Consider the following 16,341-nt stretch of genomic DNA (forward strand, 5'->3'; position numbering starts at 1 on the left):
TTTATCTATTGTTTGTATTTATTTGATATAATGTTATAATAAAAAATGTTGATCATCAACATGTAGCTAATTGCTACCGATTCCCCAATCCTCCACTCGTCCATTGCGCCCCGTGCAGGTCCGGGTGTTAAAAGAATAGGCCTCCAGCAGCGTATCGTAAAAGGCGACTAAATAGTGCTCAGAACCCTAGCCGGGGGCTAGGGCGCAACTGGGATGTGTGCCCCAGGTGGTGGAATGGGGTACCCCTGGCGTGTTACATGCTGGGGTTGTCAGGCTGTAATACGGAAAACCTTACCGCAAACCATAGTGGTGCACCGTGTTGGGAAAGATGCCACGTTCCATGCACGTTAAAGAACCCTACTGTGGTATTCTCCCGGAGTAGGAACTATAGGGCTCCACCACAGGAGGCTAAATTGCCCGATCCTACCCATCTCTCCCTATTTTCAGTAGCAATCAAAATTTGTCGACCCCATTTTCCTTGTGTCCCATCCCATTTTTCATTTCATCATCATTTCATGTTCATTTTATCATCCTCTTCATGTTCATTGCCTGAATATAGCTGAAATATTGCTGCTCGGGCGTTAAACCCAACAATCAATAAATCATAGAATCCCATGGGATTTTTTTTTCTCCCATGGGATTATTTTTGTTCCATAGGATTCTTGCTTGAAATTCAATATTGTTATAAAACATATAAAAAGGGGGTACATGTGTATAAAGAGGTATTATGATAAGATACCAGAAAGTACAAATGTATCTGTAGATTGAAAGAAGCTATAGAATTTAAATAATTTTACATCTTTATTATTTATAAGTGGGTAATAATCAATGCTTTGTCACATTTAGTAACTCTATTTATTACTTGCAAAAGTACTGATGTATTGTTGACTAACTACAAAAAGGTTAGTCTTTTATAACATTCCATAACCATATCCATATTCAACACAAAAGTATCTGTATTTTATGGCATTATGTCCATTCTTACGAACAAATCATTATCTTGAAAAGTATATTACGCATTTCAATACATTCTGTTCATTACCGCAGATACAAAATGTGTTAAAATGCAAAATCAAATTTAATACACCCCACTTTTGTGTAAAAAATGGGTTGATTTTGTGCAAAATTTTGGCAAAAATGAGCAAATAAAAGCCTGAAAACCCTCTACAAACCTCTTCCATAATTTCTAAGGATCTGTCCCTGATATGAAATGGATGCCTATGCAATTTGACAGGAAGTAAATGTCTGAATCGAAGTATAACTTATCATTTTGAACCTTATATAGTGTGCAAGAACCACAGTTCATAAAAACAATTCCAATCTGGCTAACATTGACATAATTAAAAAGACTCAACATTGTCATGAATGTAAACAGATATAAAATTACTTTAACAGAAATTGAATGCTTGATACACATTACAGCACATCAAATCATAGTAAGGTACAATAATGTATGTTCAAAGTTTTTCCTAAATCGGCAGACATTTATTAATGATTATTTAAGAAAATTAAAACCTTTTTTTGAAATGGTGGGGTTTCGAATAAAATGAATTGATTTCTTCTGATGAATAAACATGTAACTACATTCCTATTTCAGAATTTACATGTTTGTTGCTTATGTCTAAACCCCTATAGTTTCCTTCAATTTTATCCTCCTGTGAATGAGGCTAATACATCCAAACTATTCCTTGAATGTCAACACTTTAGCTTCAGTGGGAATAATATTAGCAGTCACCAGTACATGTATGTATATATATCACATTTAGGTATCAATGATGATTTCTTTACAACTGTACTCCAGTACCACCAAAAGAAGATCCTCAATTTCTCACTTCATGGTAATAATAGTAAAAGCTCATGTCGTGTTCAGCACACTTTGTAGTGATGATCTGATCATGATAGCGTTGCTCTTAAATATATACAATTTTGCGGTATACTAGTAGCCATTCTGACCATAGAATCCCAGCCAGTAATGATACCTACAAAATAGTTAAGAACTAAAAATGTCATAGTACTGGGCATGATTTTTAATTAAAAAAATGCAAACAAAGCACAAAAATGTGATGTCAAGGTCAATGGTAATTAATCCTAGAGCATATAGAAGGCTATGAATCATGAAAATGCTTAATAACATGCCAGTTATCAAAAACCTACCTTGACAGATGAAACCGTAACAACCTAGTGTAGACATGATTTGTGTTACTGACTGACTAATTACTATGAGGGTGATTGGTCAGTTTCAGCAGGTAACACCCCCACCCGGCCCCCTCACTTTTCAAAGCCAAGCAAAGTATAATCTGTAGGTTTTCAACTCTTAAAGGTTTCTTACAAGGATTCATAACCTATCAAAGATAGAACTTAATGTGCTAAGTTGAAAAACTAACTACATGTAATATGCTTCTTGTGCTCCATTAACCAACAGAGTGCACAACATTAATAACAATTTTAAGTAAACTGATTACGTAAAAAAAAACTTTTCAAAAGCATTTACAAGTAATGCTGTACTATGCATATATAAGAATACCTGTAATTATAAGTGACCACATGTTGCTCGCACTACGGAATCCAAAACCCAATCCATCATCAGGTTGGTCAATGTATTAATAGTCATCTGGTAATATCAGGTTGTCCCTACAATATACAAAGCTAAAAGTACTGTATTGAATCTATCTCTACTGATGCATTTCTTCACATAAAATTTTATCAAAATACCTTGAGTGTTTTGGAGACGCTGTGCTAACAAGGTTTTCACATTAGATGACTTTTTTATCATTCAAAGAGCATGCGTGAAAGTTTCTGATAGTCTAGTGAAACGAATAAAACAAAATTCAAACCTCTCAACTACTATTTTGCAAGTCTATAGTTTTTTTTTATCTAATTAGTCTCCCATATTTTTATAAAATGGAATAATATTAAAAAAATTTATGTATAGGGGCATAAGAATATGACAAGTATTTTTAATATACTCATTAATTATTAAACCATCCCCACTGGCTTTAGCAGTTTTTTTTAAATTTTAACACACTTTAAAAAGTAATCAAGGGAACCAAGGTTATAGCGGTAATCAAAAGAATGCAATCCAGGGACAAAGACCAGACATGGAAAACAGACACACACAACAAAGAACACAAAGCAATTAAAATCATACATACAAAGTAACAAAAGTAAATGAGCAACTCGGACTCCACTAAAAACTGGGAGCATGGACCAGGTGCACCGGTAGGGTAAGCGTCCTCTACTTTTCTAGAAACACCCGCCGAGTTGCTCATAAAAGGTCAAGTCCGGGGTAGACAAACTAGGAAAGGAAAACTATGACCCGTTGAATAAATCAGTTTTCATGGTGTTGATGGATACACGATAACGATCCACGAGTTCATGATGACGACCATAAAACTTCTGTAGTGATGACTTCAATCTTGTAGCAACATAACCCTGTTCCAGAAGCTTATTTGTTAGAGTTCTAGCGCGATACAAAAAGTCTGCGTAGTTTCGGCAAGCTCTGGCATAACGTATGAGTTGTGATATAACACCCCATACGCAGGAGCCGAAGGGATGTTGCCACAGATGAAAGGAAAGTTGACAATTCTGAATGAAAAGTCATAACGTTTATCGTAAAGTTTGGTCAATAGTTTTCCTTTACCATCGATTTCTAAGTGTATGTCAAGATATGAGGCTGACTTCACAGTGTCTGTAGTATCCTTTATCTCAAGTTGTTTTGGGTAGATGCGATGTATCAAATCCCCGAAATTAGGATTGTTTAAAGATAATACGTCATCTATATAGCGGAAACTGAGATTGAAGGATCTAGCCAAACGATATTTTTTTCTTTCTGATCAGATCAGCTATATAGTTTTCAGAAATCTCATCATTGATAACTGAATTTAAATCTACATCATCGCTATGCGAATTCGAAGTTTGAACCTCGTCGTCATCGGCGCTATTTAAATCTTTGAAAAAGTTAAACAAGGAATCAATGGAAATTTCCGGTGCATTTCTAGTGTGATTTCAGTTTAATATATTCCAATATTCCTTATTAGTACAACGTCTGGGTGCTTTAAGCTTTTTTTCTCATTTGACGTCGATGTGTAATCATTGCTTTGTTCATTTCAGACTTGTATTCTTTTTGCTTTGTCCAGATCAGACGTATGAAAAGAAGATCTATTAAACTGGTGACGTCTCTTAGCTACACACAAAGCTTTTCTCTTTTCCCAACATTCTTGACTAAACCAAGGCTTACCTTCTTTGCGTTTGTCACGTTTTTCAGTAGAATATTGAGGATAGTATGAATCAAATAAATGTTCTGCCGGTTCAATCAAAATATTATTAATATCATACACTAATTCGTTGATGTCATTTTGTGTCAAAGCAACTGTATCAATCTGACTCAAATGCAGAATTATACTATTTACTTTTGTCACATTTATGTATGCTTTATATTCCTCCGCTTTATCATTGTCTCATTTTTTTTTAATTTTCTTATAATTACAGTCAACACTTATAGTACCCTCTTTGTGAAGGTCATAAGCAGGTGTAAAATTTAGAGATGAAGAAATGGGACAATGGACATCAGAGTACAATGATGAGAAATCTAGTACATGTAAATTATCAACATAAGGTAGAAAATCAACAGAACAAATACAATAATCTACAACATTTGATTGTACACAAGTCTTCCTTTTTTGTCACCATTAACTCTACCATTTAGAATAAATAAATTATTGTTTTTGCAAAACTCCAACAATTGATTTCCATAATATGATTTTACAAAGTCTATACTACATATCATACTGAGGTAAAATGTTAGCATAATTTACTATATTATCAAAAGGAATATGGTTCCATAAAAACGATCTGTACCAGTTTGTCCACTGAAATCTCCATTTAGGAGAATATAGCTGTAATTTTGAAAAAAAATTCAAAAATTCTTGTTCTAATTCATTAAAGGGATTTTCTGCCCTGTACAAAGAATTTTCAGGAGGTATATAAACATTTCCAATAATAACATCATCGTTTATATTAAACAAAGTTTTTGAGACTTTTAACCAAAAGACAAGCTTACTTTCAGATTCTAAAGCTTGAATAAAATTATCAAATTCAGTTTTATATCCAAAGGTAATACCTCTGGATTTAACTCTATTAAACGGTTTTCTGTTTTTTGTCGTTCATTGCGGACCATGGGTGGTCTTGGTTTGTACCTGACAGTGTATATAATGTACTTTTTGGGGCAGTAGCGGACTGCCCTGTGGTGTGAAGGTTTCTCCATCGTTCATTGAGGACCCATGGGTGGCCTTGGGCTGCACCTGTATGTATATATGTATATTTTTTTGCGCCAGCTGCAGCCTGCTCTGTTGAGTGAGGGTTTCTTCTTCGTTCGTTGAGGAACCATGGGTGGCCTTGGGCTGCACCTGTATATATATAATTTTGTTTTTTACGCCAGCTGCAGCCTGCCCTGTGGAGTGAGGGTTCCTTCGTCGTTCACTGAGGACCCATGGGTAGCCTTGGTTTGTACCTATATAATGTAGTTTTTGGTCCAGGTGTAGCCTGTCTTATCGAAAGAGGGTTTCTTCGTCGTTCATTGACGACCCATGGGTGGCCTTGGGCTGCACTGTATATATATAATTTTGTTTTTGCGCCAGCTTGCAGCCTGCTCTGTGGAGTGACAGTTTCTTCTTCGTTCGTTGAGAACCCATGTGTAGAGTGGATTACTGTCAATGCATCTTCAAAACTTTCGTAAGACCTTAACATAAGCAGGGACTTTATATTACACTCCCTGACATAAGCGTCTGAGCTTATCAGTCTAACTCTTCACCTTTGAATGTAAAACTAATATATTTGAATTCTCATTTTAAGTCATAATATCTTACGGAGCCCAGAAAGTGACATGTAAAGAAATAAGTATATTTTTGTGCACATACATGTAATAATATTTTGTGCGTGTATTATAATTGTTTTGTGTGTCCTGTGAGTCGAGCTATGAGGCTCCGTAATTTGACCCAACGAAAAATAAAACAGGAAGTGGCACAGCTGGCTTTTGACATATCTACTGCACACTTTGACCTTTTTTATGCTTTATGGTACCGTCTGACCTATATCATGTAATCTTATATCCCAGGAATCAACCCCCATTTTAACAGCTGTGTACGTACTTCCATCATATAAATATGAGATAGGTCAAAGACTGATTTAATCATAATACAAACATGTATTCTTTGCTATCTTTTTTTCTTTACGGTGAGTATTACGGTTTTGTAGAACACTTAAGTAACATTTGGAAGAGGGTTTTTTCTACCTGTGATTATTTCTTGCCTCACATATTTTGCTAGGTATTAAAGGATGACGGTCAGTCAAACTATATATCGGATCCAATCTAATCTGCCTAACTTTCCCTGCTGAAAATTCTACTTCTATTAGGGAGATTTAGAAATATGTGGATTTTACTGTTAGCTTTTTTGTCAGGGGAAGAAGGTGGGCCGAAACTGTTCTTGAATAGATATAAAGTGATTCTAGAAATTGAGTGTTAATAATTCCTGTTAGGTCTAAGGCTGGCATGCGTAGAACATAACCCATGTGCGTGCACAGTTGATGCCTAGAATATTTGACAGTTACGGGTAGTTAGGTTGAAACCAAGTCAGTCAACTTTACCAAACACAAGTCAGAGGGAAAACTTTATAAAGTAGTCATTTGTGTATACATGTACCAATAATTTGGGTCCCAAAGTACACGTAGGCGATCGGGAAAAAAATAAAGAGTATACAATCTTAAACTATTAAAATATGTGAAAAAGTATTGCATGGCGAGTAGGTGAAATGTGCTGTCCGGTCCCCAAAACATATAATTATAATATGGTTACTTAATTTCTTAATGAAAAATGAATGAAATGCCTTGCGTTCTAGTTGTCTTTCAAGTAAGTGATATCGAGGCTGCTTGTCAAGCTGATGAAGTTCAATGGCAGACGAGCTGTTATTACTTTGGAAGTGTTATAGAAAGTCCACATATGGCTAAAGTAAGTGTTTTAGAAATTCCTTATACATGTACATGTATGTCTATAGTGTAAGTGTAGAAAGTCCACATGTGCCGAAAATAAGTGTTATAGAACGTCCATATATAATTCCATGCATACATGTACATGTATACAGTATATTTTCTGTAGTGATAACTATAGCATGTGTACTCCGCTATTGCACGATCTTCTAAACTCTGTAAAGAAAACAGTCGCATTAATCTTTTTCAAGTTAAAACAACAGTCTACCAATACAATTTGAAATTGTCACTTTCTGAGTTAACTCTAACTCTCAACATGTTTTGTTTACAAAGAACTACAAAGTCAGCATATAACAATCATGTAATATTTTAAATAAAGGAATTTTCAAGATTTCCTAAACAGTTACAAAGAGTGACAAATCATTTGATAGGTAAACATGGGGATATAAAATTTTGCGATTTTGAGTCAAAAACGTACATGTAAACGATAAATAATTATTCCATATTTTTGCGGATGCTGGGTAGGGCAATTAGTACTTTTATTAGATGGCTGAATTTAAGACAGAAAAATACACCCAAATGAACACCAAGGGAGACTGCCTATAACTGTACAGAACACTAATTAAAACTTAATGTGTAGTGTTATATGTACGTGTATTCGAGATTTTTACATGTAGTGTACATTTGAAAATCCACCATGTCATAAAGAATATATTACCTCACCGGACATTTTATTTTAACATTATTTCAGGCAGCATGTCAAGCTAGGGGGAGCCATTTAGTCTCTATAAGCTCTCAACAAGAGAATGCATTTATCAACGCACAAGCCAAAGCACACAACTCATTAGCAGGTTAGTCTTAGGGATCGACCATTTGATTCTAAGTAGGCCAATTTTGAAAAACAAAATTATATTCTGACCTACGCCTCGAAAATAAATAAATGTTTTTAGATCAGTCTAGATACTTCATACAGTGAAATGGAAATATATGATCTCGGATGTTGTTTAAAATAAATATTTTCACCCGCAAAATTTCAAGAACAAATATTCTGGCCCCAATTAATTTCCTATGCACCCGGTAAAATCAAATGGCCGTACCGTAAATCTAACTTAGAATTGACCAAGCAGAATGCTTTCTTCTGTAATGCTGATTACAGGCAACGGGTATGGGTGGATCTTTTTTTAACAAGCTTAACAGTACTTTTCCGGGTTTTGTTCCATGGGAAATGAAGGCGTGTATTTTACAAATAAATGTATAAGATTAAACAAGAGCGAAAAAAAATCTTCACATATACATGTAGATATAATTACTCTCACAATTTGCCCAGGACGGGTAATGCTAAGAATAGTGTTCCTTCCGAAAGAAACGAGAGAAAAACATACATTTTTTTTTAAATGTCAGTCTTTGTTAGAATCAGGCAGTGGGTGAAACATGGTATAAAAATACTCCATTTTGAAAGTTTGATTTGACTGTTTCCACCACCAGAATCAAGAAAAAAGACAAAATTTTCCATTTTGTTTTGAAAACTGAGTTATAATTTCAATGAATGCACTGAAAATAAACATTTCAACAGCAGATAAATCTGTCACAAACTTTTTTTTGCATAGTCGTCTTCCTAACCGTCAGATTACAAATTTGTCTTAGCAAACGTCATGGTTTATCAGGACTAAATGTTTACAAATGTATAGTACCAGGTCAACCTAAAATAAAGAATATGTTGCAAAAGGGAAAATCTTTTTGACAAAAAAGTCGTATAATTTAACTCCATATCGTAAGACAACAATCGTTGTTCGAAATAGTGCCAAGAAGTAAACGCAAACTAGTAGACGTTCCGAGAGTTTTTGTTTTGAAAATCAATACTTCATGGGATTTTTTCTCAAATTGTAGAGGGGTTGCGGCATACGCCTTTGTCAATCCCTTTGAACCAGTGTCTTGAATTATTTGGTTTAGTGATTATCACTCTTAAACATTACAGTTAGTTATGTTATCGGCGCTAATAATGAAGCAGGTTCGTGGAAGTGGGACGATGGTACTCCCTTTAGTTACACTAACTGGAACGTTGGCCAACCAGATAATTACTTCTCTTTGGAACATTGTGCCATTATCTATCGTCCTGCAGGTTTGTTGTCCCAGGACTACTTATGGGCTGATGTCAATTGTGACGTACCAGCGGAGTTTTTCATTTGTGAGAAAAGGCAAGTTTTTTTATTGATATTTTGTTTTATACGGTATCGAAAATCAGGGCTATACATGTGTCACGACAAGAAAAAAGTTAATTCAGTTGTGTCCTGTTACACTGATGTAGAAGGTTTTAATTATTAGATAGTTCCCTGAAATTGTGTTACATAATGAGTATTACATTTTTAGTTCAATCAGTAGGTTTCCAGACCAGAGACAAAAAATAATGTATTATACATATTAAAACAGAAACAAATTGTGTAGTTTACCTGCTCTACTACATACATGTATGTATATATACGTTCGTTAATGTTATTTGTTCCGTTCTTTTTCACAGTGTGGAGGGCGGAGGTACACCAGTTGTTGGATGAACAGTATTATACGTGTTTAATGCTTATAAAACATTTCAAGTTCACAAAACAAAACAATTATGATTATTTATAAGTTGAAAACAATACATGAAATTTTACAAAATAAAAAACCATAATATATCATATCATGGTACATCACATAATGTAAAAATAACAAGGCTTGTTGTTAGTCACGAGAACCCGGATGTATATATGTGCTGGTATGGTTTACTCTACTTTTTTTCTGCCTCAACATTCAAAAGCAGAAAATTCCGCCAGATTTTTATGAATGAAGTCCCATAACTCAAAAATGTAAAATCCAGAATATACTGTGCATTTGAATCAAAAGGGACCTCATATCAATCAAACGAAACAATTCACCAAAGTTTCATGTAAATAGGTGGAACTCCTATTTTTGAGTTGTTCCAGTAGTTTGAAAACTACGAAATTCAACCTGCTTATGAAGAAAGTCCCATAACTCTAAATAGCAAAATCACAAATTTTAAAAAATTGAAAGCGAGTAAATTTAAGAAATTCACTGACATTTTACTGAAATTACTGCGGGGATTTTTAAAGTCCAAAAATAGGAAACCCCCCATTTTTGTACGAATAAAGTCCTGTAACTCAATGAAGAAAAATCTAAAATTAAAAAGAAAATCCGATTCCCAAAAGAGCTGACATCAATAGAAAGAAGCAATTCGTCAATGTTTCACAAAATTGGAGTCAGCATTCAGAAGTTTTTGTGCCAAGTGTGAACGACGGACGGATGGAAACCGGTATCGATATCGTATGATAAAATACTGAATTATTACACAAAAATGTTTTTTTTTTTTTTTGCCATGATGCGGCTAACAAAGACTTAAACACAATCGATGCAAGAATTGGTGCGATAATATTCCAATATTTTATATCATAGAAAGTAAGTAGATTGGTCAAACTCTCCCAACCAATGGATACATTCCAAAATTTATTTATATTCATATGTCTATTTGACATTCCTTTGATTAATATTTATTCATAAATAAAGAAAACGTGTATTGTGTAATTTTTTTTTTTTTTTTTTTTTTTTTGTTTTTTGTTTTTTGTTTTTTTTTTTGTCTACGTTTGTCAGACATATATCCAATGTTAAGCTAACATTGAAAACATGTTGTCGTAACAGTGACAAAAAAAACTTTGAGTTATTTATCGAAATTCTTAAACTAATATACCTAACATGTACATACATAAGTGTAAAACCGATCCCCGAGTGCCAATAGCAAAGCATAATTGTGTGAAATACGAGACTATAACACCAGACTGAAGTTAAAACTCGACAAGAACAATTCGACATAAACTGTGACTCATACCAAACGAAAACATCTGACTGATCACAAAAAAAAGTAAAATTAATCAAAGAGAAATAATAAAAAAACGTTAGAGGGATACTCATAAAATAATTTTGTTAACTTTAAAAAAAAGTAACAAAAAACGTCAAAACAGGCACAGTTGTATTATATAACATTTTATATAATTACTCTAGGTACCACGCTGCTACTTAAAAAAATTTAAGGCCAAGAAAATAATGGTATTAAACTGTTTCCTGCTACCAGCAAGGGAAAAATAGGGTAGGCAGGTAGGAAAATTATCTTGTATTTCAAAAACATTTAATACATTAAATACATTGATTTAATGGCCATAAAATGCTTAAAATATAGGGTGGGTAGGCAGACAACAGACATATTTTTGTTGGCCTACCCAGATCGATGGGTGTTTATGAGTAACACTATATTGGTTTTTGATTTTGTTCTGCCTTTCTTACAAAGGCTGGGTTGTAGGAAATACAGAATGCCGTCGATCAACTGTGTCCCGTGCAGAATTGATTTTCGATGTGATCCAATATTTCTCTGAATTGATGATCAATGAGTGGGAAATTACCTTAATATGTGAACACGCTTAAAAGTGTTCACTCAACAAACATACGAGGACCACATTGTTGATAAACAGTCAAATTCATACAATAGGCGGTAAGGTAAGTGCTTCCTTTTCCCGAGTTTAACCAACAGCAGTGTGCAACTGTAGAAAATGATTTTCATCTTCTGGTTCCATATTTAGTCAGGTCCTTATTAAACACCTCTATATCTTTATGATGTTTCCAGTTATGTTTGAAAGACCTGATATTTTTTCACGTTACATGTACTGTGTCTTGCTCCACGCGATACGGGAAACTTGTTTCTTTTTTTACCTGTCGTAGGCTCTAACGCAAAACAATAGGTTTATTATAGACATGATCGGTTATTTTTCCTTTGAAGTCGTACAATAATTTAGATAATGCACTGCTTAGAAATTTTTGGTTTTTAACGGTTTTCGTTTCTCTGTACCCTAGCTGGTTTTTAATAATAAAGATAATTATACATGTATATATAATACGCCTTGGTCCCATCTTTATACTGTTTGGTTTTCCTCCGGTTGGTAGATGCATGTGTCTGCTAAGAACTTGATATATAGTTTATTCCAATGTTTGTTTAATTAGCTATTGAAAGCATTGATTGTCTTTGATTCGATGATGTTGTTTGGTGACCATTTTTCAAGTGAAACATATTTCTTGATGTTTAATCGTCAATTCTTTAAAGTAATATGACCCCTAGTAGTGGTTCTTCTTAATGGGAAGGTTATTTTACATGTGTAATATTTCGGACCATTTTGGTAGCCCGTCTTTGGATATTCCATCTATATTCCCTCTTTTTTTTATAGATCACTGATCATATTTTCCTTCCGTACTCCAGCTTTCAACTTACTACAGTTTTGATTAGCCATACACTTAGAAATGGATGGTAAAGGAAAACTATTGACCAAATTTTACGACAAACGTGATGACTTTTCATTCAGAATTGTCAACTTTCCTTTCATCTGTGGCAACATCCCTTCGGCTCCTGCGTATGGAGTGTTCATAGCACAACTCATACGTTATGCCAGAGCTTGCCGAAACTACGCAGACTTTTTGTATCGCACTAGAACTCTAAACAATAGGCTTCTGGAACAGGGTTATGTTGCTACAAGATTGAAGTCATCACTACAGAAGTTTTATGGTCGTCATCATGAACTCGTGGATCGTTATGGTGTATCCATCAGCACCATGAAAACTGATTTATTCAACGGGTCATAGTTTTCCTTTCCTCGTTTGTCTACCCCGGACTTACTTTTTATGAGCAACTCGGCGGGTGTTTCTAGAAAAGCAGAGGACGCTTACCCTACCGGTGCACCTGGTCCTTGCTCCCAGTTTTTAGTGGAGTCCGAGTTGCTCATTTACTTTTGTTACTTTGTATGTATAATTTTTGTTACTTTATGTTCTTTGTTGTGTATGTCTGTTTTCCATGTCTGGTCTTTGTCCCTGGATTACATTCTTTTGATTACCGCTATAACCTTGGTTCCCTTGATTACTCTCTCATAGACCAATCTATTTTAAATTAGTCCTATCATTTTGTTCCATTCAGTCACTGCATGCAGTTTGTCAGAAACATATATATTATCCATACAACTACAACTTTTTTTGTCATTCCTACATGTAGTCGTTGGTTCACATAATTTGTCCTAGATAAAAGTGGTGTCTAACCTTTTGTTTAAAAAATAAATCACAGAAACTCAATTTTATCATTGTTTTACCACGGGTGGCCATTCATCTTGCACTGTTTTACCCCGAGCGATGGCGAAGATTAAATAACGACATAAATGGCCAGTTTCTCCATATAATTGAAAAAACGCAGCATATGTGTTGCACGAAATGTTGGTTACGATTGTGTTTATCACTTTTTTTTACTATGGCTGTGGTCGAAAGAGCTTTGAAGCACGTCCTATTAGAATTGTCATTTACTGTTGCTAGACCTTTGTCTTCAGTTATATGAGTTCAAGCAATATCGTCCATTTTATAATGATAATGTTTAGTTTGTCAAAAATGAATATGCTTGCACTATGGTTTGTTGAATTTCATACATGTATCTTTATATCATTCTGGATACTCCTCTATGTTTACGACTGCGTTCACTTCTGTGTCACCGGCAAATTATATATTTCGCAAAACGTCAGATATATTAAATAGCGAATAATATAGGTCCTAAAACGCTTCCTTGAGGAATTCCACTGGTTTCTGTTCCCCCATCTGAGTCTGTACCATTCATTATATGTACTTTCTCTGACCTGTTGGCCAAGAAATCACTGATTCACCCATGAATGTGTCCACATATACCATGACTTTGTAATTACTTTAATAATCTTTGATGTGGAACTGTATCAAAAGCCTTTTAAAGTCACGATATATAGAATCAACTGATGTTCTGTCATCCTTTATTTCAATTAGCGTGTGTAACCCAGGATCTACCTTTATTTCTGCATGTTGATGTACCGTGAACAATTAAGTGACTTCTTCATATGATCAAACAGACAGCCTCTAATAAAATTCTCCATTGTTTTACAGATGTCGGAAGTTTTATAGGGTGATAGTTCCTTCTAGCTTTTTTTTTCTTTTTATGCAGTGGAGTCATTTACATAGTTATGTGTATGTGAAAACATTTTTTTTCTGGCAATTTTGGTATTCTATACCAAACATTTTTTAATCCTTGATATGTTCAATTGTAGCCATATATATTTTTCCTTAAGTGACATGTTTTAGGATAAAAAATACTTTGGATAAGTATTTCTATAGTCATCATCTATGGCATTCTCATTTTTTCTTTCTCTTTTTTCGCTAATCAGTAAGTGTCAGTTTAGGTGTAAGAATGTGTCAGCTGAAGGACAGTTCTAAAAATGTTATAGAACAGCTTTAGAGCCAGATCTTCTGACGTTCTAACAGAGCCGGATCTTCTGACGTTCTAACAGAACCGGATCTTCTGACATTCTAACAGAACCGGATCTTCTGACGTTCTAACAGAACCGGATCTTCTGACGTTCTAACATAGCCGGATCTTCTGACGTTCTAACAGAACCGGATCTTCTGACGTTCTAACATAGCCGGATCTTCTGACGTTCTAACATAGCCGGATCTTCTGACGTTCTAACAGAACCGGATCTTTTGACGTTCTAACATAGCCGGGTCTTCTGACGTTCTAACAGAACCGGATCTTCTGACGTTCTAACATAGCCGGATCTTCTGACGTTCTAACAGAACCGGATCTTCTGACATTCTAACAGAACCGGATCTTCTGACGTTCTAACATAGCCGGATCTTCTGACGTTCTAACAGAGCCGGATCTAATTCTGATCTCGTAGCGCCAGATCTATGAGAACTGTTGCACGAGAGCCAGCTCTGCTGGAACTGTCAGAAGAACCGGTTCTATGATAACTCTCCAATGATCTGACTCTACGAGAACTTTTCTATTTATAGAGACAGCTTTACAAGTACAGTTCTACGAGAGTAAGCTCGACGAGAACAGACGTAAAGCCAGCTCTACAACAGCCTGCTCTGCTAGAACTCCCAGACGAGCTGGCTCTAGAACTGTCATAGAACTGCCCTAAATCTGTCGTAGAACTGTTTTTCAGTCAGTTCTAGGACAGTTTTGTGAGAGGTTGAAACTGATCTCATCTGTAAATTGTAAATGTCTCATTGACAGGAATTGTCTGGTGGAAATAATAAATCCATGTACATATAGAATCGACGTCATTGTTGGAAGCTTTGTCAGTTGTTTTAAATCCACTAAGTCACTGTCCTATGATAATCTTACAATTAGAAAATATCCAAATACATGTACAGTGTGGGTCATGGGGTCAGACTAAGGAGTTAGAACCAACCTCCTATTTGTTTGAACGTACATGTACATATACGTCGAATTTGCTCAAAATTAGGGCTAAAATGAACAAATAATTGCCTGGACCCACCTTTACAAATTTCTGGATCGGTCCTTGAACTTTGTCATCTGTACTTCTGTTTTTGCCGTTCTGGTTGTGACGTAATGTGTAAAAAAGAAGAAACGCTCGTTGATTATTAGTATATATTGCAGTTATTCTGCACAGCACTGGATGACCCTTTGACGTCTAGTAGGGTCATCGTGTTGTGCAGAATGACCGTAATATACCATAATTATACATGTAACTAGTAATTAGCGCAGATAATTGTAACAGTTTTATATTTTATCTGATAATGACTTGGTTCGTTTCATTAATATTGTAGCATGAATTCATCAAAGCAATACAGCAAAACAAACCGGAGTGACAATGAGGGGAATATCTGTGAGAATTGGAATTTCGAAGAATCGGAAGAAAAGTCTATCCAAAATAGAATGACTCCCCAGAAAGCAGGTCAAATTCCACAGAGAAAGACTCCTCAAAATAGAAGCCAAAACCAACACAGAACGACTCCTCGACATAGGGTCAAAGTTTTACAGAGAACCTCACCTATTTACATGAACGAAAGTCCAGTTTCAAAACTAACTTCCCCGCTATATCCTTATAGTATATGAAACCATATTGGGATCCACAAAATACACATGGATGATTTAGGGTTCTTTTATTGATAAGGCAGATTGGAATCTGTTACAAATAAATTAATTGACCCTGTAATACAATAAAATACTTTAAGTACAGAGAAAAGAAAGATAACTCTATTTTTAAATAAAGAACATATTCTGTCAACCTGTACAATATTGTTAGAATAAAATATAGATTATGTTTTCATGTATTTGTCTGTCTCTAAGACTCAATATATCTTGCGTCTACATGTATGAATTATAATTATTCATGATTGACATAAATCTCATACCAATATAATTTTGTAACTTCTGACATAATAGTATTCTGTACAAATCTCTTATACTCTATTAATTGTATGCAACATGTAAGATTTAAAATAACAGCAAAACATAAGTTT

At 34.8% G+C, this 16,341-nt stretch overlaps 1 protein-coding gene across 11 annotated transcripts in view; it reads left to right on the forward strand.

The window, feature by feature from the left end:
• The window catches only part of LOC148599275 (perlucin-like), a 29,850-nt gene extending 13,767 nt beyond the window's left edge, over positions 1–16,083 (forward strand). For 3 of the 11 annotated variants that reach the window (XM_088557933.1, XM_088557931.1, XM_088557932.1), the window contains 4 exons: positions 4,489–4,597; positions 6,894–7,003; positions 7,733–7,832; positions 8,957–9,687. In XM_088557933.1, coding sequence (XP_088414059.1) covers positions 4,552–4,597; positions 6,894–7,003; positions 7,733–7,832; positions 8,957–9,303 — 603 coding nt within the window. In that variant the 5' untranslated portion in view covers positions 4,489–4,551 and the 3' untranslated portion in view covers positions 9,304–9,687. The other 8 variants (XM_088557940.1, XM_088557939.1, XR_015917833.1 and 5 more) reach the window with 7 other exon arrangements.
• Positions 16,084–16,341: the final 258 nt, after the last annotated feature.

This window comes from Perna viridis, chromosome 13 (genome assembly GCF_037379345.1).
Source record: "Perna viridis isolate PV_CMFRI_1.1 ecotype Kerala chromosome 13, ASM3737934v1, whole genome shotgun sequence".
NCBI lineage: Eukaryota > Metazoa > Mollusca > Bivalvia > Mytilida > Mytilidae > Perna > Perna viridis.